The sequence below is a fragment of the Periplaneta americana genome, chromosome 17 (genome assembly GCF_040183065.1).
Source record: "Periplaneta americana isolate PAMFEO1 chromosome 17, P.americana_PAMFEO1_priV1, whole genome shotgun sequence".
Lineage (NCBI taxonomy): Eukaryota > Metazoa > Arthropoda > Insecta > Blattodea > Blattidae > Periplaneta > Periplaneta americana.
In genome coordinates this window covers 8,740,545-8,767,018 of record NC_091133.1, presented here as the reverse complement: position 1 = coordinate 8,767,018, position 26,474 = coordinate 8,740,545, and the positions used below count along the sequence as shown (strand labels likewise).

General features: G+C 34.1%; 1 protein-coding gene across 9 annotated transcripts in view; it reads left to right on the top strand.

Annotated features, from left to right (window-relative positions):
* The first annotated feature begins 235 nt into the window (after positions 1-235).
* LOC138693007 (zinc finger protein 501-like) overlaps positions 236-26,474 on the top strand; it is a 161,261-nt gene continuing 135,022 nt past the window's right edge. For 4 of the 9 annotated variants that reach the window (XR_011330196.1, XM_069816516.1, XM_069816512.1 and 1 more), the window contains exons 1-2: positions 236-390; positions 23,802-23,899. Coding sequence is in view for 4 of the 9 variants with exons in the window: in XM_069816516.1 (XP_069672617.1) it covers positions 23,807-23,899 (93 nt within the window). In the remaining 5 variants the exon portion in view is untranslated. Of the gene's footprint in view, positions 391-17,140; positions 17,930-23,801; positions 23,900-26,474 lie in introns of those variants that run through there. The other 5 variants (XR_011330191.1, XR_011330192.1, XM_069816513.1 and 2 more) reach the window with 2 other exon arrangements.

Here is a 26,474-nt window from a genome sequence, read left to right as displayed (position 1 = left end):
TCCTTAAAAACCATTATTATTATTATTATTATTATTATTATTATTATTATTATTATTATTATCATTATTACTATATAATGCCTACGCATTTCACTTGCGTGGTTCGAGTGTTTATTACTATTACTATTATTATTATTATTATTATTATTATTATTATTATTATTATTATTATTATTTCGAAATTTGTTCTTCATTTTGTTTTCGTGGTCACGGCTCACTTGATCGTAGTATTCAACATTATTATTGGAATGGTACAGTGTATCGCGCATTGTAATATGATATATTTTCGTGTGCTATTTCACTATTATTATAATATCCTATATTCTGAACGGTGAAGACGTGAGGAATCCTATTAACTATGATTCATTTTCATATTAATACGTTAAAGAGGTGAGTTTTTACCCGTGAATATTGTCAGTTCTTGCATTCCGTATACCCTTTTGGGGGACTATCTAATTACGTATGATTCGAGTCATACAGAATTATGTTTTGCAATGCATTTTACTTTCCTAAGGTGGATGTAGGCTATAATTTGCGGGTTATATCTTACATTACTTAACGACAATTGCAGAAATGACAGAATTCTTGCGGATCGGAATTTTGTCCCACAGTTCTTTTACATGCGATTAAATCTACTGATATGAACCTGTCGCATTTAAACACACTTAAATGCCATCGACATGAGCGGGATCGAACCCGCAATCTCGAGCACAGAAGGCCATCGCTATACCGACTACGCTATCCAAGCCGACTGAAATTAATGTGCCATCATGACAATTCAGAGTTGGTGTTAAATTGTCAACTTTCAATAGATACTTCTGTGTATAATTAACGGTAATTATTTACATTAACTAGACCTACCTCGCCTATTTCTGGCCAAAAAAAAAAAAAAAAAATCGAATTTTCACTGGAATTTTAAAACACATTTTTTGTTTTATATATTTTTGTGCCCACAAATGCGTATTTTCACTCTCAACCAAAATTCAAGTAGGTATACAATATTCCGACAAGAATTATTTGTTGAAATAATTATAATTTCTCTATACGACTTCACATATAAGCCACTCTACATAAAATAATAAAAAAAAAAACATAAAATAAGCAAATCAATGCTAACTTATTTCACCTACACTACTCTACTCTAACCTGACCTAACGGCCCCCTCAAACCCCTTTCTAAGGCTGTGTCTCAAAGCTCAAATCCATACTACACACTAGTGACTAGCAACTAGGTGACTTGTAAACTATACACTAGGAAGCTTTGGAAATGTATGCTTGAAACATGGCCTTCTTCATAGACTATTTTTCTAAAAAAACATGACATCACGGTGCAGCACTGATTAAGAAGGCAGTGTCCTAATGCAGTTTCATTACGAGTTACGTAAAAAAGGTAAGGACTTAATATATTACAATAATGTTTAAAACATTGTGCAGAAGGTACTAACTATGTCAGTGTTCAAAGTTAACGTGTTATTCTACATTATATTTACATTATTTCACTTCCAAAGCGTTTTCAGATTTCATAACCCCAATTGCTGTTGAGGTATCCATGTTTGTTTAGTGAACAAGTCAGCAATCGAGCAAGCATTTTCGTTTACTAGCTACTACGGACTTGATTGCTATGCACTTTGTAGCTTTGGATCATAACTTCTGACGTCACATCCGGCTATTTAGTCAATAATCTGGTTCACTTCAGCTGAAAATGTAGCTTTGAGATACGGTCTAATTTTACCAACCTGGTAACGTGCTATATAACGCCCAATAAACTAACTATACACCCAGATCATTTAAAATATTCACCTGCAAAGTAGAAAAAAATAGATCAAATTAAATAAATTACCTTTCCTTATAACATATATTCAAATATATATTAACATAAATGCGGGAACATAACAAATCTGTTCCACACAGAAATTAGTACATATGACCTATTTTTCATATCCTTTTACTCGATATAAACCGAGATAGTTAATCTACATAATGACCAAATTGATTAACTATGCTTTTATTTACAATCAGTCTCCAGCTCCTAAGAAATGGGGTCATGTAGCCCATACATTTTGTACTTCGTTCAGAGATAACAGATATAAAATTATGGTAAAACTGTAGCTCGTCATGACGGCCTTTTTTATTTTTCTTTCTAAAATGGCCACATTTCATGATTTATGAGAAACGAAAATTACTGAAAAGTGGCGGAAAACACAGTTTAAATTTCTAAAAGTAAATGAAACATTACAAATTCCAAACTTAAAAAAAATAGCTAAAATAGTTAATTTCTACAACAAAAATTACAAAATAACTTACTTTTTACAAATGTAGTACAATTGAGGGGTTTGGGGGAAAAACCAGGCTTCTCCAATTTTTGTCATTTTTGAGTTGTTTATGCACAGAGGACAAAAAAATACGCTCTATCGTTTGGTCGAAAAATCAAGTAGTTCCAAGAATTACATTCACAGTTATAATGCATTTTGGACCTGTCTCTTCTGTACATGTTCATTGTTTGGCGGTAAGTTTTTCTTCATTATCTCGAAAAGTACTGAATTGGAACTGCCTGGTTTTTCCCTCAAACCCCTCAATTGTACTCACTTTTAAGAATTGTCACACCAGAAAACGTACATACAAGGCATACCAAAACCTAAACAACAAACCAAATCTAACCTGTCACTAATTTGTAAAGTTTCATTTGGTTTTAGAAATTTAAACTTTTTTCGCAACTTTTAAGTAATATTCATTTCAGATTATTTATGAAAAAAAAAAAAAAAAAAAAAAGACAGCCATTGGTGAAACCAGCACTGAGATAGTTCGGTGACTTCAGAAGTGAAAATTATTGAATTTTTAAGGGATTTTGTATGGAGTTGCAGTTGATCATATAACCGAGGCATAACAAAAGCCTAAACTAACAAAACCTAACCCGTAACAGATTTGTATGTGTAAATTGTATAAATGGAGTACAAAGGGAACTACCTCAGCACTAATTTAGCCTTAGCGGTTTCCTTAAACTGATTTTCCACAACGAAACACTCTACTTTTCCATGATGCATTCACAACACTTCTTCAATTTTCACAAATACATTTATCTGACAATACGCCTTGTCTTAACAAAGAAGACTGCAGTACTGCAGTATTGAATAACGGCCCCTTTAAAAATGCCAAAACCGTCCACTGACAACTGTCACACGAACTACTGCTTCCTGCCTCTTTCATGATCAGTAAACCAAAAGACTCAGTCATATACCTCCGCGAAATATACTCAAATCTACCATGCACACAAACGCCAGATGGACGGAAATCCATGAACTATAATAAATTACGAAAAAATATTGCCAATTTAACTTCACCATCTCAGAAGCAAACCAGAGAGCCACATTCTACCACAGAAACAAGTAAATTCACAAAAATGAAATAAACACAGAACAAAGTTTGTATCGCTTGACCTCCACTTCTTAATTTTATTACAAAGAAATGCCCTCAAACCGACATTAACTTCAAAAATATTATTTTTATATGTTTTCCGCGTTTCCATGACGGGTAACATAATTACAAAATTGGATTCTAAAGTCTGGAATGAAATTTTTATCTGTGGATTAAGAAGCATGAATAAGCCCACATTTTAGTGAGCTAACGAATTGTTCACTGCCAAAAAATAATAATTATATCTCCCCTGCGAAAAATACACGAGTAAAAATTTAAAGAAATTGACTTGTGTTGTAGTTAAAAAAAAATTAATGAATACAGAATTCTTGAATAAATCACAGAAACATTAAAGCAAAATATGCTTCTATTTTTAAATGATAGTATTTATTTTAGACATAATAATAAAGAATAGAAACTGGAGACAATGTCAAGCATGTACAAAGAATGTAACAGGTATAAGAAAATTATTTACTTCTGCATGCAACTTGTAAAATTTCTTAGATTTTTTTATAATTAGACTGTTAGTAGAAGTTATGTAGTAAGTTTTTGGAACTTGCAGTCGATGTTTGACGATGGTCGTGAAATGTTGTAGATTTTCCGCCGACATGTTTATTTAGCAGAGTTTATATTGAACCTCTGATATCCTGACCATGAGATTGTCAGCACCATTTCCTCAAGGCGACCAGTGTGTTGTATCCATCGCTGCCTAATTAAAACATAAGTTCAAAGTTATTGACGCTTCGATCACACAGCACACAGGGGACTGACGTCGGATTTGTGTTGCTTCATTTCATGATTAAATGAAACTGAGACCTGGTATAACTTTGCAAATATATACATTTAATAGGAAATATTGTAAAGTCGAGAATCAGTGAGAGGTTTGGTTTGCCTAGGCTTTTGGTATGCCTTGCATCCAGTTTATTTCTTAGATAGATATAAAGCGATTGTAATTGTGTATGACATGCCAACCTTTTACTCATGTTTTTCTGCTAACAACCTCACTGGACATGCAACTTTTTCTCTTTGTGTGCTGCATTAATTTTAATGCGATCTTTTATTTTTATTACGCTCCAGAGTATGTGCGTGCGTGCATACTTGCATGCGTGTGTGTGTAAAATGGTGGCGACAACATAGAAGTTTAGGTTGTGGGGGCTGGTAAACTGCCAAAGCACAAAATTAAATTCCGAATTAGGTTGAAATATATGAAGGAAATATTAATTTTTCATGTTAATGACCATAGATAAGTTAGTACGTGTCCTAGTGCTAGTCTTGCTCTCAGCACGTTCACGAAAAAAAAAAAAAAAAAAAAAACGCAGAAATAAAGTTCTAGAACACAATATATGCATGTATTGGTCAACACAAAACAATTTATACTGACTGACTTTTAAGTTCTTAGACTCTTTTCTTGAGAACAGTAAGAACAAGAGTGGCACAAATGCAACGGTCGTTTGCCCAGAAATGAATGCTCCTACAGCTTTTGACACATGAAAATATATCGGAATTGATGAGTTTCGGAGAAACAGCAACAAAGTATTTAGGCCTACTTAAATTCTACCTACCCTTTTCTTTTTGTTATCTAAACCTTTCAGCATGAGCTGTGTATAAAAGTAACACCCTCCAAATAAAGGAACAATAGATATGTAACAGCAGTGCCAACTACAGTGAAACCTCTCCTTGCGGACACCTCCAAGATACGGACACTCCACATATACAGACAGATTTTTATGTCCCAACTGAAATAATATATAAATAATGATAAATTTAACTTTCGTTCACAGACACTCTCAGACACAGATACAGACAGCTGTTTCACAGTCCTAAAGCTTGCTTTAGCCCCTGAGTGCGGCCAGTACTTGGATTTCAAGACTAATGTGTTACAAAACTGGAAAATTTAGTACAGAAATTCCTTAAATGAAAGGAGAGAGTTCTCACTGAGCGACGAGTGGAGCTGGATGTGAATGATCGCGCGCCATATAAAGTAGTGAAGTGAAAATAGTACTTACAAACAAATCGTTCCAAAGTTTAAAGAATTGTGAAGTGAGTGTTTCGAGTAAAATAGATCCGGAAAGTTTTAGGGAAAGCATCGTTCAAATTAATAAGAAGATAGAAGAATTGCAAGAGGAGAACATGATGTTGAAGAGGAAAGTGAAAGACTTAGAAGAAGAGAAGCGGAAGAATAATTTAGTATTTTTCAGGATCAAAGAAAAGGAAAGAGAGCAATCTTGGGAAATATTTGAGGTGATACTGACTGTGTGCTGGGAGGGGATGGGATTAGATATTAGTAACGAACAAATGAAAGAGGTCTATAGAGTGGGACATGGGACTAACCGGCCTATACTAGTTAAATTCGCGAACTCTATGGTAAAGGATATGATAATGAGCAAAAAGAGGTAGTTAAAAGACTAATATTAGCATCGATAGTGACTTTGATTATGAAGTGAGGTGCAGGAGGAAAGTGTTAGTGCCCTTTTTGAAAGCGGCAAGTCAAACGGTTACTACGCGAAACTAGTGAAGGACAAATTAAAAATTAATGGCGAGACTTTCGACGTAGAGTTATATTTGGACAGCCTAATGAAGGATTAATTTATGGATGAATAGTGTTTAAGTGTGAGGAGAAGGGTATGATGAGTTTATTTAATTAGTGGGATAGGAAGAGCAGAGGAGCTAAAAGTAGGACTTGACTAGATAGGTATCAGTAGGACAAAGAAGCAATATAGATAGATGTAAGGCAAATAATAGAGGGTAGGCCTAGTTAAGACTACAGTACAGTAAAATTATTGCAGTGATTTGTAAATAAGTTGGGTCTGTCAGAATGCAGAGTAGAAAAAGTAATTATGTTGTTATTAGGAATGGGAAATAGTAGATGGTAGGATTAGAAGGAAAGAAGAAATAGTTAATAAACGCAGAAATATAGGAAGTGTGGTGAACGAACATGAAAGACATAGTGGATGAACATTAAATGATGAAGAGGTGTTGGTCATTAACATCGGGTAGTGTGCAAGTTGTAAATAGTATATGAAAGGGACTGCTGGCCCGAATACAATAATGTGAAGGGCCAGCAGGACCAAAGGTTTGAGTGAGAATAAACCATACTAATACTAATACTAATGAAAGAAGACAATAAGGGTCTTGTAGGCTAACACTAGCCCAGCCGGCTACCACTTGTTAGCTGGAAGCGGATTGACAAACAAAGTCATATTTAACCTGTTTGATGGATGCAAGGTTTCCGCGATCGTGAAATTCTATTCGACACATAATAGGGTTAGTAGGATTATTCTCTTCACTGCAATCAGTTGTTCTGTTTCGAGAGACATGGCACCTGAACATAAAGGTTAAGTTGAGAACTGTAAATTACAGTACTGCATTCTGTAGACCTAGAATAAAATTGCATGGCACAGTGCTGTATTTTCCTTTTTCTGTCTTATCGACTGTAGTTCAAAGTTGCAAAGAATTTACTGTAGTACACTATACTGTATTTAGAATTAAACTACAGTAATACATTTCATTTAAAGCACGAAGAGATTACATAATGCATATTATAAATTTACTGTTAGATTGGGAAGCCTCCCTCCCAATAAAGAACACCTCCCAGATGCGGACAGATTGTTACGTCCCTTTGATGTCCATAAAGGAGAGGTTTCACTGTATGCTAGTCACTAGTGACCGAAGCGTACCGAGCCATGTTAGACAAAAGAGCGACGATATTTCAGTAGTAAAATTCATGACTATAAGGGTTGATTGCCAGAGTCAAGTGCAATGTTGTTTAACCCTCGAAACTTAGCTGCTCTAGAATTTCACGCTATTTATCTGGGGTGTTTTTTGACCTCAAGAATATTTATTTTTAATACTTAGGACATTTTATAGCTTAATGCATTTTTAAATATCTACAGTAGAAGGAAATTGGAAGTTTTCATTTCACCTAGATTTCACCCACTATTTTTAAAGAATGAGTGAATTAGTAAATTTAATTAGTTTAATGGCAGATTATTTATTCAGTAACTGTATTTTTTTTTTAATAATCAGAGAACACTTTCACTTTCTTGAAATAAAACACAAGAAGGAAATTGTTATTGCATCAAGTGTTCATTATTATGTTTGGACAATTAATTAGTTTATTCTCATAACCTCTTGCAGTAGAAAGAACAAGAAGCCAATTTTACAAATACAAATAATTACTCTTGAATCTACAACATTTTACTCATAGTCTACATCGAAGTTTATGCTGTATTTGTTTAATTTGTTTTACTTTTCAAAGTACATGTTCACTTTGTATCAATAAAACATTAACAGTGCAAAATAATTATAACTACAAATAAAGATGTGTTCTATAGCTGAGGCTATCCACTAACGGAAGCAATCAACATAAAATAAATTAATCAATATACAGGATAATTCACTAAGATTTACCGCCACTTACGGGGCTTACTCCCGAAGTTATACTGAGCAAAAAATGTCATATAAACATTGGTTCTATTTCCAATATTTTCAGAGTTACACTAATTTGAAGTTATCTGTAAAATACCATCATTCTCTAGTTTTAAGGGTAAAAGAATATTACAGATAAAGAATGAACTATTTAGGTGCAGCTAGTATTCTGAAGCTAAAAATATGTTGCGAATTTTATAGTTGCTTCGTACAATTTTTTTTTTTTTTCGATTTTTGACTACAAAATTACATTTTTTTATGCATTTATCACAAGAATTGTTACGAACCACTCCACTCTTGTAAAATCTTTAAGACTGTAGGCTACATTAGAATGCATAATTAAACTGTAAAGGATCAAGTTCCTGAAGTCATGTGATTTGTAACAATTCTTGCGATAAGTGCGTAAGAATAATGTAATTTTTAGTTAAAAATTGAAAAACAGAATCTGTACAAAGCAATTAACAACACATTTTTAGCTTCAGTACACTAGCCAATTAAAGAAATGACACTTCTGAATAGTTCATTCTATATTTGTAATTTTCTTTTACTCTTAAAACTAAAGAAAAAAGGTATTTTACTAACAAATTCAAATTAGTGTAACTCTGAAAATATTGAGATTAGGACACATGTTTATATGACATTATATGCTCAGAATGTCTAAGGAAATAAGCTCCGCAAGTGGCGGTAAATCCTCGTGAATCATCCTGTATAATTATGAAATAATAATTTTAATTGTAAAAGAAACTAAAATAACCAAGGATAGCGTGTCTAGGTCACTGGAACATTTCAGAGTATATGGATGTAAATATTAACAATCAAATATGGTATGGAGTCAGAAAAGATCCCGGGTAAGTTTCGAAGGATAATGGCTGGTTTTTGAATGCATCAAAAGAAAAGTTGGCCTTCTATGCCCAAGGTTGCGGGTTCGATCCCGGGCCAGGTCGATGGCATTTAAGTGTGCTTAAATGCGACAGGCTCATGTCAGTAGATTTACTGGCATGTAAAAGAAGTCCTGCGGGATAAAATTCCAGCACATCCGGCGACGCTGATATAACCTCTGGAGTTTCGAGCGTCGTTAAATAAAATATAACATTAACATCAAAAGAAAATGGACGTATTAAAAATATTGTCATGTTATCACAATTAAATGAAGGAGGGATATGATGTGGTCATGGAATATCGTTATAATCGACGAAACAAGTTGGGAACGAAAAGCTATTATAACAGGGGAATAATGCGGGTAATATTCACTTCTGTTATTTTTGCGCGAACCCCCTGTCATTTGTCTATCCCCTTATTAAACTCTGTCTCACTTAATCATTGGCAGTAGCCCTACTTATCACTAATATGTCTTCATCAAACCCTATTTAACCTTATCACTGACAGTGCGTCTGAAAATAATCTGTCTTATCTAGCTCTACGTAACTGTATCACTAACAGTGGGGTCCCTTGTTACTAATCTATGTCCTCATCAAATCCTACCTAATACTGGTGACAGACTACAGTCACTAATCGCGATTATCGACCTAATCGCGATCGGGTTTGTAGTCTGTCACCGTCCCGATCGCGATCATGAGCTAAATCCTGTTTCCAGAACAAGATAATCGCGCTGAGGCACGGCCCAGTGGACGAAAGTAACATTTTAGTAGACTTTGGTTTCGAATAATCTTGATTTATATTAATTAGGAAGTCGTGATGGCTTCTGCTGTGAAATTTTGTTACCCCTTCCATTGTATTATATGAAATCGAAACGAAAATGAATGGGTAGAAAATGAATTTGGCTAGCATTAGACGCAGTGGAGAAATTTAATGCAGATCTGAGAAAAGTAAAAATAAATATATTAACAAATGACAGACGAATTATTCACATACACACACACACACACACACACACTATATACACTATATATATATATATATATATATATATATATATATAGAGAGAGAGAGAGAGAGAGAGAGAGAGCAATAGAAGGCTGCTGAAAGATGTTAGATGTTTCATTTCAATAAATAATTGATTACAAACTGGAACTGGTTTCTTTTTCAGATTTTCAATTTCAGTTTCTATTACGACGCTATCGTTAAGGTTAAGGTTGTTTTTAAAAATGTTTTATTACAAAATAATATAAATTTTTGGCATGATATAAATTTTATAGGTTATAAAATCTCTTTTCTAAATTGTATCAGTTTACATTGTAAAGTATATAACAATTTCAACAAATAAATTCCCACATCAAGCTGCAAGAAACAACAAAAAAAAAAAAAAAAAAGAAAAAAAAACAATAAACAAACATCAAAAAGTATGAACTTTAGGTGTTGTCCAGGAGGGAAACAAACATATACGTTTGTACATAGAGAAAATTCTTTCCTCTATGGTAATTCAGCTGTTGACCAGACGGTACGTAGTGTGTCACCACATTTTCGGTAATCGCGATCGGGCCTGATCGCGATAAGTGCTAATCGCGATTAGTACTGTAGTCTGTCACCAGTATAACCTTTTCACTAATAGTGGCACTACTTCTCAGTAAGATTGAGTAGGACGAGGAAAGGAGAGAGAAAGAAACCAATTTTGTCCTGGTATGGATGGCAAGGTAAACATCATGTCTATACTCGTATATTGACGACATTATATACATTCTTACCATCGTAATTGCACGGTTGGAAGCTGTAACACCCAGATTAATGGTACCCCCTTTTCATTCACATTTCAACTAACTTTCATGTTATTTTTTGTATGTATGCAAAATGTCGTCACGTGGAAAGGAATGTTGTGTAATGGTACGTGTGAGTATGGCTAGAGACAAAATGAATGAAACACTGTTTAAAATATATTAGATTTTTAAGAAAATGGCAAAATATAATATGCAGTCATAGAATAGGAATACGCCTAACTAATTAGGCAACAGAAATATTCACTCAAAAAGAAAACTGTTTCGTAATATATTTTATGGTCGACCATGCCGAAATGTAGTAATTATACACGTGGTAGTAGCCCTTTAATGCACCTCATTAAAGTATACCTATTCATTAAAGTTTAGGTGTTCAGCCAATGACAAATCACCTTTGTACCATTATAAAACCGCAAGTATCGATTATTCTCGGATATACAATCAAAAGACAATTAGCGAAAAGTCACGGAGGCTGGAAATCCAATACTGTCGCAGAAGGTTATATTCTGTTACTATAATAATTAGCGTTCATTGTAAATAATATTCAAATAAATTCAATTTGTCATCTCGTTTTTCAATTCTAAATCAATTTCCAGGTTATATCAAGACTAATGTTCGTCTTATTCTCTACGTTATATCAAGGTCAATGACATTCGGCCTCGGAAAAAATAAATACTTTCGCGTCTGCACACATCTCACAATTCAGGCCAGTTCGCTACTCACATAACCATAACATGACCTACTTTTGAATAATTTCAAGTTTGAAATATGGTCGAGCATAAAAAGTCGTATGAAACTTGCCTATAATGGTAATTAAGACGCTCGTATGAAAATTATGAAACTCGCTTGCGCTCGTTTCATAAACAAACATACTTGCGTCATAATTACTACCATTATAGGCTTGTTGCATAATGTACTATTTGTAAAAGGTATACTGCGAAATACATGGAGTTAAAAATTGCGTAATTTTTATCATAAAGGAACAAATTTGTCATATTATTGCACCACTTTGTAGTTATCCTGAAAATTCCTTAACTCAACTCTACCCATAGTTGTTGGAACAAATATTTCTGTTCGTAATTAAGTTTCTGTTTACAGCTAGCTATCATTACTTTCCCAACGGGTTATAAAGGTGATTTTCACACATTACATCAGCTTCCGAAAATTTGTACTCACAATGACATCACTGGACGCAAGCCGCAATACATAAGATGTAATACTGTATCAATTGAGGAGTATAGAGCACTCCATTCGGATCCCAGTGATGAACTCTTAATCCAGTCATCTGACGTAAACTACACAATATTGATTTAGAGTTGGACAGATTATATTTTATTTAACTTTTATTTTTACTGTGCTACAACAATGTAGGAACATACATCACAAGTAAATTTTCGTCCGTTAGCCATGATCTTTATTTAGATTGTACAAGTTTTCGTTCACAAAACAATTGTTCGGAAATATACTGAATGTAGAACCAAACATAGCAACCATGAAGTGTAGCGGCAGACGACCTAAAGCAAGACTATACATATTTTTCTATGACAACCATTTTAAATAAATCTAAGCTAGTCTGCTGTGTTATACAATGGCAACACTTTATGTTCTGACTTATTTCCAACTCAAATAGCACATTAATCCATTTAGTAAAGCCATATTTCGAGTTCCGTCTGTTACCACAAATACAAATTGGTTTATTTACAGATTAATTTCATCTATATATTTTCTTCGTGCTTGCAATAACTCCTCTCCCGTTGTATTTCCTCCGAGTGCAACGACAACGAGAAAATAATCCTATACAGAGAAATCCTTCGTACCTCCGCGGATGAACATTACCAATTTTACTGTATCAATATCTGTTTTTCCACCTATAGCGAGAGATTAGATCACTGTTTATGAATCTTTGATTTTATTTCTCGTTCAATATCCCTTATCCTACTTGTATTGTCCGCGGGGATAATTTCATACTGTTAAAACATCGGATTATTTGAGAAAATAATATTAGGAATTTTATTCAGACATGATTTAATGAACTGCCCTTCATTATAGCACTTAAATGATTTTGCGCTTTCCAAAGCAGTAATGTAGGCCTAACTTGCATGGAGTTCCCTTTTACTCATATCTTGTTTCATCATATTTTAGTACTGGAACTGTTATTAATTGAATTTGTTTTTCTTTAATGTTATAATTGCTTCGCCCCATCCAGCCCTGCGATAAGAAAATGATTTGTATGCTTATTTTCTATTTTATTTCCGTTTACAATTACATTGGGAATGTTCATGTTTACCTATGATTTCGTGATAATCTTATGACGTATCGTATTGTCGCTAGATGTTTGATTTATAAGTGCCTATTAGAATTTTAGGACACAACATTCGTCTACATTGTCACCATGTGCACAACTAATACTGTTTCTCCAATTTTCTTACACCTTTCCGAACAGACGTTGAAGGTTTTGAGAAAGAAGAAATCTTATTCTAATCTGGTAATCTGCCACTGATAGTTGCCTGTGTACTGGAGTTGTAGGGGAGTTGATCGGAAGGGAGAGGGTGAAGCAAAGACAGTTTACTACGCTGCCCCTCCAACATCACTATTGCTAGTGATCACAATGACATTTTTGCCGATCCCTGCATTACATCATACTGAAGCTTGCCTCAATTGCTTGTATATATATATATATATATATATATATATATATATATATATATATATACAGGGTGTTTAAAAAATACGGGGCATAATTTCAGGTATGTATTTCCCACATGTATACAATCAAAATATTTCATTACAACATGTGTACGGAAATGCTTCATTTCCGAGTTATGGTCTTCAGAACATTGAAATTCACCGGAACGTTTTTCTTTCCGCAGGTCGTTGCCGTCAAAGGAGACATTAAGAGGGCACTCTGACAGTTCATTCCAAGGCGAAGGTTACATTCAGTGTTGTATAGGCGTTAGACTGTGCGACATGTATTCAAATCAAGAGCTGGCAGAGATACACTTCATGTACGGTAAGGCGGATGGCAATGCTGCGCTGGCTCGTAGCTTGTACCAGGAGAGGTACCCACAGCGACAATGTCCAGATCGGAAGACATTTGTACGTCTCCATTACCGTCTGTGCGAGTATGGAAAATTTAACTCTCCTGGTTTGGGAAGGAGACGACCAAGATCTACAACTCCAGAAGTACAGGAGGAGATTATGGAGGCTGTGAACATGACTCCTTCTATCAGCACACGAAGGGTAGCGTTGCAAGTCAATGTTCCTCATACGACTGTCTGGAGATTGTTGAAAGAGTATCAATTGTATCCTTATCATTTGCAACGTGTACTGGCCCTGTCACCAGCAGATTACCCTGTACGAGTTAGGTTCTGTCAGTGGTTCTTGCAGCAGTGTGGTGTAAATCCGTACTTTCCTGCCTTAGTATTATTTACAGATGAAGCACAGTTCACACGAGATGGCATAACAAATTTCCACAGTCAGCATGTATGGGCGTATGAAAACCCACCTGCAACTGTTCCATCTCATCATTAGGTGCGGTTCTCCCTCAACATGTGGGCTGGTATCATTGGTGATCGATTAGTTGGACCCCATGTACTTGTAAACAGACTTACGGGGCAGGCGTACACAAACTTCCTGGAAGACACCATACCTCATGTTTTAGAAGACACTCCACTGATCAATCGTCAACACATTCACTTCTTGCATGATGACGCTCCTGCACACTTCAATCGTACGTACGGCTCGCCGGTACTTGTTCGAAGGTTTCCTGATCGATGGATAGGTAGAGGTGGCCCAATTGCTTGGCCTGCTTGGCCTCCACGCTCACCTGATCTGAACCCTCTTGATTTCTACTTGTGGGGCCATTTAAAATCATTGGTTTATTCGTCTCTGGTGCCTGATTTGGAATCCCTTCGAAATCGAATTGTGGCATGTTCTGAGGACATACGCAATACTCCTGGAGTTTGGGATCATGTTCACAGGTCAATGAGACATCGATGTGAGGTCTGTATTCAAGCAGGAGGTGGACATTTTGAACATCTTCTGTAATGACAACGACCTGCGGAAAGAAAATCGTTCCAGTGAATTTCAATGTTGTGAAGGCCATAACTCGGAAATGAAGTATTTCCGGACACATGTTGTAATGAACTATTTTGATTGTCTACATGTGGGAAATACATACCTGAAATTATGCCCCGTATTTTTTAAACACCCTATATATATATATATATATATATATATATATATATATATATATATATATATATACAGTATATATATATATATATATACATACACACACATACATAGACACACACTGTGGAGTAACGGTTAGCGCGTTTGGCCGCGAAACCAGGTGGCCCGGGTTCGATTCCCGGTCAAGACAAGTTACCTGATTGAGGTTTTTTTCCGGGGTTTTCCCTTAACCCAATATGAACAAATGCTGGACCCCGGACTCTTTTCACCGTCATTATCACCTTTATCACATTCAGACGCTAAATAACTTTAGATGTTGATAAAGCGTCGTAAAATAACCTACTAAAATTTAAAAAAAATTATATGCACTACTGGTCAAAAGTTTTAAATCACCTATCACAACTATCACTATATGTGGTTAAAACAGGGATTTGGTTTTGCATATTCTGTCATATCATAATGCTAGAGACAGAAAATATTTATTTTGTTGGTCTGTTTTTTTTTCCGATGTGTTTGTACATTGAAATAAAGTATATAGTTGATTTCATAGCTGATCGAAAACTTTTGACCAGTAGTGTATGTAGTGAGTTATTTTAGAAATAAGGGAAAAGCATGACTGTTGCAAGTTGCCCTGCTGGTGGATTAACTTGCAACAGTAAATAAATAATACTATAATGTCAAATTAGCAGCTAAATAACGTCACTTGCAACACTTAATACTTTTTTTAATTTATGCAATAGTGTATAATGACAAAAACAAAATTTCACATTATTGCCCTACTGGCAGATGTACTTAGATAAAGTAATGGAACCGCATAAAAGAAAACATTATTAGATACCGTACAGTAAGTTTACAGAATTTGCACAATGAAACTGTCTTCGAAAATGTGTCATCCTCGTATAACTTTTGGTTGTCAATATGAGTACGATGTTTTCTTTCATCACATCCAAATTATCTTCCATTGCAGGAAAGAGAAAGATGTTCTCTGCCTTAGTGCTCTTGCGCAGAAAAGAACAATGAACAGCTGAATCTTATGTAAAGCTTTGTAAATACTAGGCCCATTAATTCCATACTTTTCGGCAGCTCGTCTATAGAAAGTACCTTTAGTTTTTATGTCTTTTATGGCAGCCATAAGATTTTCACTCGTGTAATTTGTATAACTGGAACTTTTTTTGTGTTACTTTGGCATCAAAACAAGAAATTGTTTTGCAAATTAACCTAACCCTTATATAAAATTAATAATACTTCCATATTACTCTGAATGAAAGCTATTTTTGTTACTTTTTAAATGCTAAGAAAATGAATGTGGCAGTGTTGCAAGTTATCCCGTCAGGAACAGTAATTTATAAAATTGTTGTACAGAAACATTATTCAACATAACTATAAGACAAATTTCTTCACATTATATTTAAGCTATAATTACCTGAGAAATGCTCTCCGGGTCCACTGTTAAGTATACATAGCAGAAGTTTATCATATTTTGATTTTCGCTACTTTCAAACAGTAACGTTTAAGTTTACAATAATCTCATAAAAATCAGAATTGCCGCCTAGAACAACATGTTCGAGATAGAACACACTTTGCTAAACAAATGACAAGTGAAAAGTTTAAAATTGAACGTAATAAGTGTAGAAAAACATAATAAATTAAATATACCTTCACATTGTTGCAAGTATCTTCACGTTGCAAGTATCCCCATTCTATGGTACCGGTAGTTGTTTCTTACCAATATCTCTCAACATATTCATAAGCTTACATAAGACCTAAATTTATAACATATTTTTACTCACAATATACTGTTAAATCTAAACACATATCCCCAGGTACATTAAGTGTACGTGGAACAACCTGATGGAAGCTAACAAGTTTAGATATTAATGGTACACAACTGTATGAAATAAAAATGTGATATAATATGCAATTGACTTTTAAATGTAGCCTAGTATAATATTTACGACAAAATTAATGTCGTAAGAAAAGCAATTTGATTGTGATTGCCATAATGATCTAAGAAGTAGCTTTAATAATGTACCTGCATTATGAAACACATAATTGTGCCTATTAGTGGCTCATAGTGAAATTAATGTTATTGTAATATTTTAGTTTAATTATCTCCTATTGCTGTTAACTCTTATGCAAAGCAAGGCCTTACGGTCTTAACTCTGCCAGCTAAAATATATCATTGTTATTAACTTATTATTATTATTATTATTATTATTATTATTATTATTATTATTATTATTATTATTAAAATGTTACTGCTAACAGATTGTATCTGATTTCGAATGGTTCACTCTTTCCTACTTATATGTATTTTATAATGAAGTCACAGTTATAATGTCCAAACGAGAATGTCCGAAGCAATTCTGTCCAAACACAAAAATATACAATACAAATATGTCCAAACCACAATATATATATATATCGAAAGCAAAAATTTCCAAATACAAAAATGTGCAATACAAATATGTCCAAATGAAAATGTCCGAAGCAAAAATGTCCAAAGCAAAAATGTCCAATACAAATGTGTCCAAACCAAAAATGCCCAAATGAAAATGTCTAAAGCAAAAATATCAAAAGTGTATAATGTCCAAACATAAAAGTGTCCAGTAGAAATATGTCCAAAATTTAAACGTCTGAACACAAAAAATGTCTGATACAAATATGTCCAAACGAAAATGACCCAAATAAAGAAACGTGAGAAGTAACTTATGTTACATACCAACCTTCATAGCAATTTTATTGGGTCAGCCATTCTCGAATGATTAAGTAGCCTATCATGAAATGGAGTAATAGTAATAATAATAATAATAATAATAATAATAATAATAATAATAATAATTAGAGCCCGGATATTTAGGCATTTATTTTGGTTAAAATAGGCAGTCATATAGGCACCAAAAATAGTAAAAATAGGCAGTGAAATAGGCATTTATTTTTCATGGAAACAGACAAAAAATATACAAATACTTAATAAACTATCCCATACGGTACTCACTTTCCTGGTTACATGTCACAACAAGATGGCTTTTTAAGTTGTCAACTGTCATAGTGAGCCGCCTGTCAGAGAGAACGTTATTCATGGTGGAAAAAGATTTTTCTACTTCTACTGAAGTGATTGGAGGACAACAGTAACAGGACCTGGAGACCAGCTTTTAATATTTCCCTCATCTCCTATCTTTCGCTGGTAAACTCCGAAGTTTGTTAAGTGACATAAAGAAGGAATCGGTAAGGGAGAAAAGTTTACGACTTCTTGGAAACATATGTATTGCTGAAGGATAAGATTCTCAGCAAATATTTGTGTTAGGTGAATATATATTTTTAAGTTGTACAACCATTCTTTTTGTTTTTTGATATAATTTACGTGCAGTTTATTTTAAATGCATTAAAAATATAGAAAATGTACAATAACGACGTAAAAAGGCTAAAAAGGGCATTTAACTTGAAAATAGGCACAGGAAGCTAAAATAGGTAAAAAAGGCAAAATAAAAATTGGGCCTATCTTCCCAAATGTGTGGAAACTTGTTTATCTCTAATAGGTCTTTCATATATACTCAGTTTAAAAAAGACATTTTGCCTAACATCCCAGCTGTAATAATAATAATGATAATAATAATAATAATAATAATAATAATAACTGACTACAAAAAAAGTCCAATATATTAAAATGATTTCTAATACAAAACTCTTTGAAACAAAAATATATGGTATACTACTGAAATACTAGTAACAAATTTAACACCAACTCTGAATTGAAATTGCTGAGACAATTCTTCAAAAGTGAAACAAATTAATTTTTAATTCTCGGAAAATAGTTAGAGTTACATATTTTAAACTTTTAACAGTATTAGTTGACTCTTGGCTCCTAACAGGACAAGGTTAGCTGTGATTCATTGTGTTTCACAAAGGCCAGTCATTATTGCATTACCATGGATATTTATATCACAAGGATTTTCATTATAACAACAAAATTTATTGGCATTGTATACAAAGGAATGGCTGCAATGCGTGCTGCAAAAGTGATTACAATTTTGAGGCGATAACTATTTATGCATGGAACTGAGGCACATCTGCATGAAGGGCATACTGTAGATGCAAGTAGAACAGAAACACTGATAGAAATAAAGAGAAGAGTTACCAAGCACCCAGATGAACCTCAGAGCTTCTTGTGCATACAGTTTTGAACGACATCCAGGATGAACTTTTATGTAGTTTAACAGACCGCAATAACCTGAGAAGAACTGTCAATATAGCTTGGAATCGCCTCAGACCAGTTAACGTACATTCACTGCAGGAGGTGAGCACATTCCAAATTTTGATTTTGGTGTGAGTAATCCTAACAGAATTTTGATCTTTGCTATAGCGAGAAACATTGAAATTCTTTGTAGAAGTAAGTTTATATTTACTGATGGCACATTCAATGTACCAAGAATTTTCATGCAATTGTTTATATTCCATGGAAAATTTTAAGGGTTTGTTTTTCCATCAGTGTTCATATTGACAACACGAGAAACTGAATATATTTCAGAATATTTGAAGAATTAAAATCTTTTTATCAGAGAAACGCAATTGAACCCAGAAATAGTTATGATAGATTATGAAATGGCTAACAAGAATGCAGTCCGGTGTTCTTTCAATGATGTCTTCACCCATAAAGGGATGTCTTTTTCACTCGACACAATCTTTGTATCGAAAGGTTATGAACCAAGGTTTGAGAGAAGCCTATATAAATTTTGAGCATCCAGAAGTGCGACACGCAATAATGGCTTTAACATTTGTGCCTCTAAATGGTGTGGAACAAAGATTTCTTCAGTTATGTGATGGTCAACATAATGCAGTTGTTGAGTTTGCTGATTACTTTGATCACACTTACCTGCGAGGAAGAAGAGCTGTTGGAAGAAGACAAACTGTTCAAACTTTGTTCCTACCATCAACATGGAATGTTCATGAATCAGTAAAAGTGGAGAAGAGCAAAGCAACAATGTTGTGGAAAGCTTTCATTCTAAATGTCAACGAATGTTAGGAGTCCGACAAGTATCTGTGTGTCGTTTCATTGAAAATCTTAAAGATGAATAACAAGATAATGAAAACAGTGTTCAAGTTCAGGGAAGGCATAGACACAAGTCAGACTGCCGGTCAACAGAAGGTACAAGACAAATCAACAAGAAGCTGAAATGATTGTTCATCGGTATGAAAACTACATAGAAAACCAGATCATTAAAACTTATCTGGGCGCTATAAGTAACACTCTTAAATTTCATATAGATCCACAAGCCGAAGATTTTGCTGACAATTTGCACTTTTGACATTTTTGTGTTCGAGGATTGTATGTTTTGTATTGTTGTTATTTAGTTAACTGTCGAAGACAGGTTTGAACTTCATAAGTGATACCGTTTATGAAGCAACTGGGCCAGGAGATAATGGGGTAGGGTGGCCAGTTTCTTTCCCCTCCACTGCATACATCGCCAGATAGCTATATATTACACTAGTTAGAGTTCAGATGCAATGTTTTGTATTGTTAGTGTTTAATATCATGTATTATTATTTAAAGAGTAATACATTTTTCTTTGGTTATTACAGGCCTACATTTTGAAAATTTTGCACTTTCGACATTTTTAAACTGGAGTGTTGTGTATTTTTAGTGTGATTGTTTAATATCATATTATTACATAAAGAGTGTTGCATGTTCTGTATTGTGAGCGGGGCCGCCGAGAAGGGGGGGCAAAGGGGGCAAGTGCATATGGGCCCGTGAGCAGTAAGGGCCCGTCAGATTAAGTGAGTTTGATTACTTTTTATTATCAGAAATAATTATTCACAGATACATATCGATACCTACTATAAAATTTTGTAACAACATTTGTTACATGAATCTGACATATTAATCAACAATAGTAGAATTAATACAAATTATTACTTTATTATGTAAATGCTTAACTTTTATATAATAGAATATCGGTTTTTTCCACGTTAATAATCATCGACACGAACTTGAGGTCTCCAGGATTTGCCTGAAATATATTCCTGTCGTACCGAACACGTTCAATTGGCTTGTCCTCTTAATTATCAACCCCTGATGGCCCACCACAATATGCTAGTGGACTCTCCCAAATCCAAGCCGCAGGATCACGATTCCTTTTCAGTAGGGCCTACATGGTATGTTACGTGACGAAACTTTCGTCTTTTTGTTGTAATTTTTCTAGTAAATTCTGTTCATTAATGTTGCCAGTGGACAATAGACAAGTAGAAGCATAAGTCGGGAGCTGAGAAGGGCAAGGAAGGGCAGAATTTTTTTAAGTTGGTTATTTAACGACGCTGTATCAACTACAAGGTTATTTTATTTAGTATTTATTTATTTAACCTGGTAGAGATAAGGCCGTCAGGCCTTCTCTGCCACTCTAACAGGGGTTATTTAGCGTCGATGAGATTGGTGATAGCGAGATGGTATTTGGCGAGATGAGGCCGAAGATTCGCCATAGATTACCTGGCATTCACCTTACGGTTGTAGAAAACCTCGGAAAAAAACCCAACCAGGTAATCAGCCAGAGCGGGGATCGAACCCGCGCCCGAGCGCAACTTCAGACCGGCAGACAAGCACCTTAACCGACTGAGCCACGCCGGTGGCGAGACAGAAAAATTGGAAGATATTGAGAAAGGGAGTAGAACTTTGGTGTGAAATTAAGCGACCTTGGAAAACTAAAAACTAGCAGACAAATTGTGTTATTGAATGTGTTGTTCGAAAACAATAGCCTTTCCAAAAATAGTATTACAATATTTTCAAAACTCAAGAATGGAGAATATGTTGCCAGAGACTGGCTAGCGTGGAGTGAAAGAAATCAGGGAAAATAGTACAGTGACTGATTTGTTTCACTCCACACTAGCCAGTCTCTGGGAACACATTCTCCATTATTGAGTTTTGAAAATAATACTGGAAAGGCTCTTGTTCCGTCACTTAGAAGGTTATTAGGCAGGTTGGGGTGTAGTTTTTCGAACAACACATTCAATGATACAATTTGTCTGCCACTTTTTAGTTTTCCAAGGTCGCATGTTACCTGCCATGACTCAGAGTTAGGAACTGGTGTGTGTAAATTTGTTTCACTTGCACATATTAACACAACATTTTTACTATTGTTTGCTTGTTCATAAATCTGTACATATATGATGTTCTAGTGTTTATGAAAGAACATTTGCAGGATTTTAATATGAGAAGTGAGATACACAATCATACAACGAGGAATAGGCAATTATTAGATTATCCATTTTGTAGACTTAGTGTGACAAAAAAATACTATAAATTGATTGGAATCAAATTATTTAATAAGCTCCCTATAAACATTCAACTTCTTTCTGTTGAAAGTTAAAAACAAAATTGTACAGTTGGTTAATTAAAAACCCACTTTACTCAATAAATGAGTTCTTTGAAATTGACATACATTTTTAAACAAAGCAGTTTTAAATGTTATGGTTGTTGTTTCTTAATTTTTTTTTAATAATGAGATTTTAAATGAAACCTAGTGGTAAATCAATTTACATTTAAATTTCAATGTATTAATGAACAGAGCAAATTGCACTACCTTATGTTGCATTTTTAAAGTTTATTATTAACCTCCGTTTGTAGTGTTCTTAATTAGTTATTAAACATATGACAATTAGTACTTGATACTGTCTTTTATCTAGTAAATATAGTACTTTTAACTTTATATTATGTAATTTGATAAATATCTACATTGTTTTAAATTTTTATTTTGTATATCTATGAAATGTATTGCAGTAAGTTTGTAACATTTGACAATGTCTATAGTGAAGTTTTTCATTCAATGACAATAAAGATTATTATTATTATTATTATTATTATTATTATTATTATTATTATTATTATTATTATTATTCAATACTACTGTTATCAGATTTTTTTCTAAACAGCCACAACTATCAGTATTCATTTCTAAGCATGAACTGTCTTCATTTTTGACAACCTGAACAGACGGGCTTGAGATTGGTTTATTTTCTGCACCTTCACTAGCAACGCTCAATTTCACACCAACTTCAAACAAAATGAAGGAAATAAAAATGTATTCAGAATAACAATGTGTCAAGAGAGACTGAGCAACTTGGCCTCCTTAGTCTGGAGAGCGATCTTGCTAGGTCTTTAAATTTTGATGATATAATTGATGATTTTGCATCAATGAAGTCAAGGAGAGTTGTTTGTTGATGTTGGCCTGCAAGTCAGAAATTATAGCTGTTTAAGAATAATGTTTTATGAAAACGAAACGAAACAAACGACAACGAAAAGACGAAAGTTTCGTCACGAAACATACTATGTAGGCCCTACTGAAAAAGAAGCGTGATGAATATAATATATTGTGCTAATGTGAAGTTTTTCTAAAAGTTTTCATTGTAAACAAAGTGTATATTTTTAGATTCGTATCTGTGTATGGGGTTATCTTTTATTTATTTTGCAAATAAATTATGGTCAAAATAATTGGTAACTTGTCATTTTTTAACTTTTTTCCTACGGGGCCCGAACACAATATTGCACAGGGGCCCATAAATCCTGCGGCGGCCCTGATTGTGAATGTTTAATATCATATACTATTACCTAAAGTGTAATGCATTTTTCTTCGGACATTTAGATTTTAAACATTTTTATATTAGACACTTGCACTTTGAACATTTTTGTATTGGACATTATTGATTTGGACAGTTTGCACTTTGGACATTATTGCATTGAACATTACTGCTTTGGACATTTTGCACTTTGGACATTTTATGTTGAAAATTTTACACTTTGGACATCTTTGTATTGGACATTTTGCACTTCGGACATTTTTGTATTGCACATTTTTGTTTTGTACATTTTGCTTTGGACATAATGACCTGAAACGTTATAATGTTGTGCATGTGTTTGTCACTTTAGAAGTAGAAATAGACAAAATTTGTAGCTAATTGTTTCATTTGATAATTATGATTACAATTCAAAATTAATTTATGTGTAGTCTAATGAACTTTTCTGTATCGCACACGATTCCTATTAAAGGTAAGCAGGTTATTCATGTAGGTATATTAACACCAAACAGGTAATTTTCTGACATCGTTCTTTCAGTTGTAATGGATGCTATCAAGACTGAACCTGAGGTCGACCCTCTGGCAGTACAACCATGTGATGACACTATTAAAGAAGAAGAAAATCCTTTACCAGATGTAAGACCATTTTTCTGCCCTGCTGCCTCATTCCTATATTACTATTTTTTTTTGGCTGCAGTGCATTACAATGTAGAATGACAGCACTGATCTCTGGTCATTTAGCTATCATTCACTTATAAACGCACAATTTTGTACATACATATTACAAGCACACATTTTAAAACTTATTTTACATTTTATTAACTTGTGAGAACACTTTCGTTTATCTCGTAATTTTCAAATTGTCTCTAAGGAGTTTACTATCTGTTCATTTGTAATTATTACTATTTTGATTATAAGTTTCATTACTAAAATATAGCCATTCCGTTTTAATAATAAAACTATGTTTATTCCAATCTGTCTTAACTGATGTTAACTATATATGTTGTATATCTTCTTTTTCTCCACATAATATGCAGTACATCTGTCATTTAGTATATTACCCATAAAACCACTCACTCTCCACGCTCCTAAGTTACTTACTTACTTATGGCTTTTAAGGAACCCGGAGGTTCATTGCTGCCCTCACATAAGCATCGGTCCCTATCCTGAGCAAGATTAATCTAGTCCCAAGGATCATATCCTACCTCCCTCAAATCCATTTTAATATTATTCTCCCATCACTGTCTCGGCCTGTCTAAAGGTCTCTTTCCCTCCAGCTTCCCAACTAACACTCTACATGCATTTCTGAATTCTCCCATATGTGCTACATGCCCTGCCCATCTCAAATGTCTGGATTTAATGTTCCTAATTATGTCAGGTGAAGAATACAATGCGTGCAATTCTACTTTGTGCCACAAATATTGTCCTAAACACCTTATTAAACACCCTTAACCTCTGTACCTCTCTCAAAGTGAGAGTCGAAGTTTCACAACCAGACAGAAGAACCGGTAATATAACTGTTATGGTCCTAAGTTAATCCATGCAAAACCAATTTTAGCATTTTTGTCACATATTATATTATGGTTCTTAACTGCATATGGTTTCAACTGTCCTGAAATTTGTAGTGAAGTTACACTACTTACAATATTTTGTACCGTAGTTGTTGATAAAGCGTCGTAAAATAACCTACTAAAATAATAAAAAAATAATGTACCGTAGTTTTCATCTTTTTATGCTCAGTGTGGGAGATCCACTTACAGAATAAATATTTGAGACAGCCCTCCAAACTATGCACAGATACAAAGAAGCCAATGTAATCTGACTCCTGAGGCAATACATAACAATTTTATGCAATCTAGATTAATCCAGACATGACCAGGTATATGTCGGCCAGAGCTACGTAAAACTTACATTAATTAACATATTGTGATGGAAATCAAGCCAAGAGACGAATATGTTCTTTTTAAAGCCACATAATATATTTTTCATACCAAGTTATTCGGGACTGATATATTTGTACTGTATTGTATTCTGAATGTTGCATATTCTGCTCAATCCTAAGTCAGATCATGTGCTTTGAAGAGTGTGTTAAAAGTTATCACGCTAATAAGCAGTGGCAATTTTTTTTACTTGGTTATTTAACGACGCAGTATCCACTATTAGGTTATTTAGCGTCAATGGGATTGGTTATAGCGAAATGATATTTGACGAGATGGGGGCGAGGATTTGCCATAGATTACCTGACATTTGCCTTAAGGTTGGGAAAAGTCAGATAAAACCCAACCAGGTGATCAGCCCAAGTGGGAATCGAACCCTCGCTCGAGTGCAACTCCAGATCAACAGGCAAGCGCCTCAATCGACCGAGCTATGCCTGTGGTAGTGGTTGGGTCGGGTGGGTATATGCCCTTCCAAAATATGATATTTTTTATTTAAAAATAACTGAAATTAGATGAACAGCAATTTGTCACTTGCAATGTCCTACACGTGCAATGTAAACTGCGAAATTTTAGTAGTTTGAATATGCCCCTTTAATAACAACATTCGCATAGAATAACAAATATCAAAATATGATTAATTATTATTCAGTCAATATGGCTTAAGCATTGCATTACATATGAAATAAAAACATATGAGAAAATATATTGATGTGGTACATCCTATTTAATCTTGATACAAACGTTTTCGCCTCTAATGGGGCATCTTCAGGTACAAATATAAGTATCATCTAAAATCAATTACAATACAAGCTTACATTTAAAACTACCTTGACTAGAATAAAGTATGACATGGTGACTATGTTATCTAATCAACATTAATTTTCCTGTAAAAATTAAAAATGAATTCATTTTAAAACAATATGAATGTGCTTAGCCATGCTAAATAGATCCCTTGTGTGGTGTCTCAGATATATTGCGTTGTCAATGAAATCATTAAAATACTAAAACTATACAAATTAAAATCGAATATTATCAAATGTGGAGTCAGCGACTATAAAGCATGTGTAGCTAATTTCGTGGAGCAATTGGAATTCTCGTAAAATATTCAATGCCCTCGTATCTGAAAAGAAACATATATCTGTGCTAGGTGAAATAGAGATTATTATGAAAGGTCATATGAAGGTATGAAATTACTTACAACGTCATGCGAGTCTAATTATCCTACACGAGTTGTTGAACAGAAGGGATGTGTTTTTGCCCGTGATCGGTCTAAA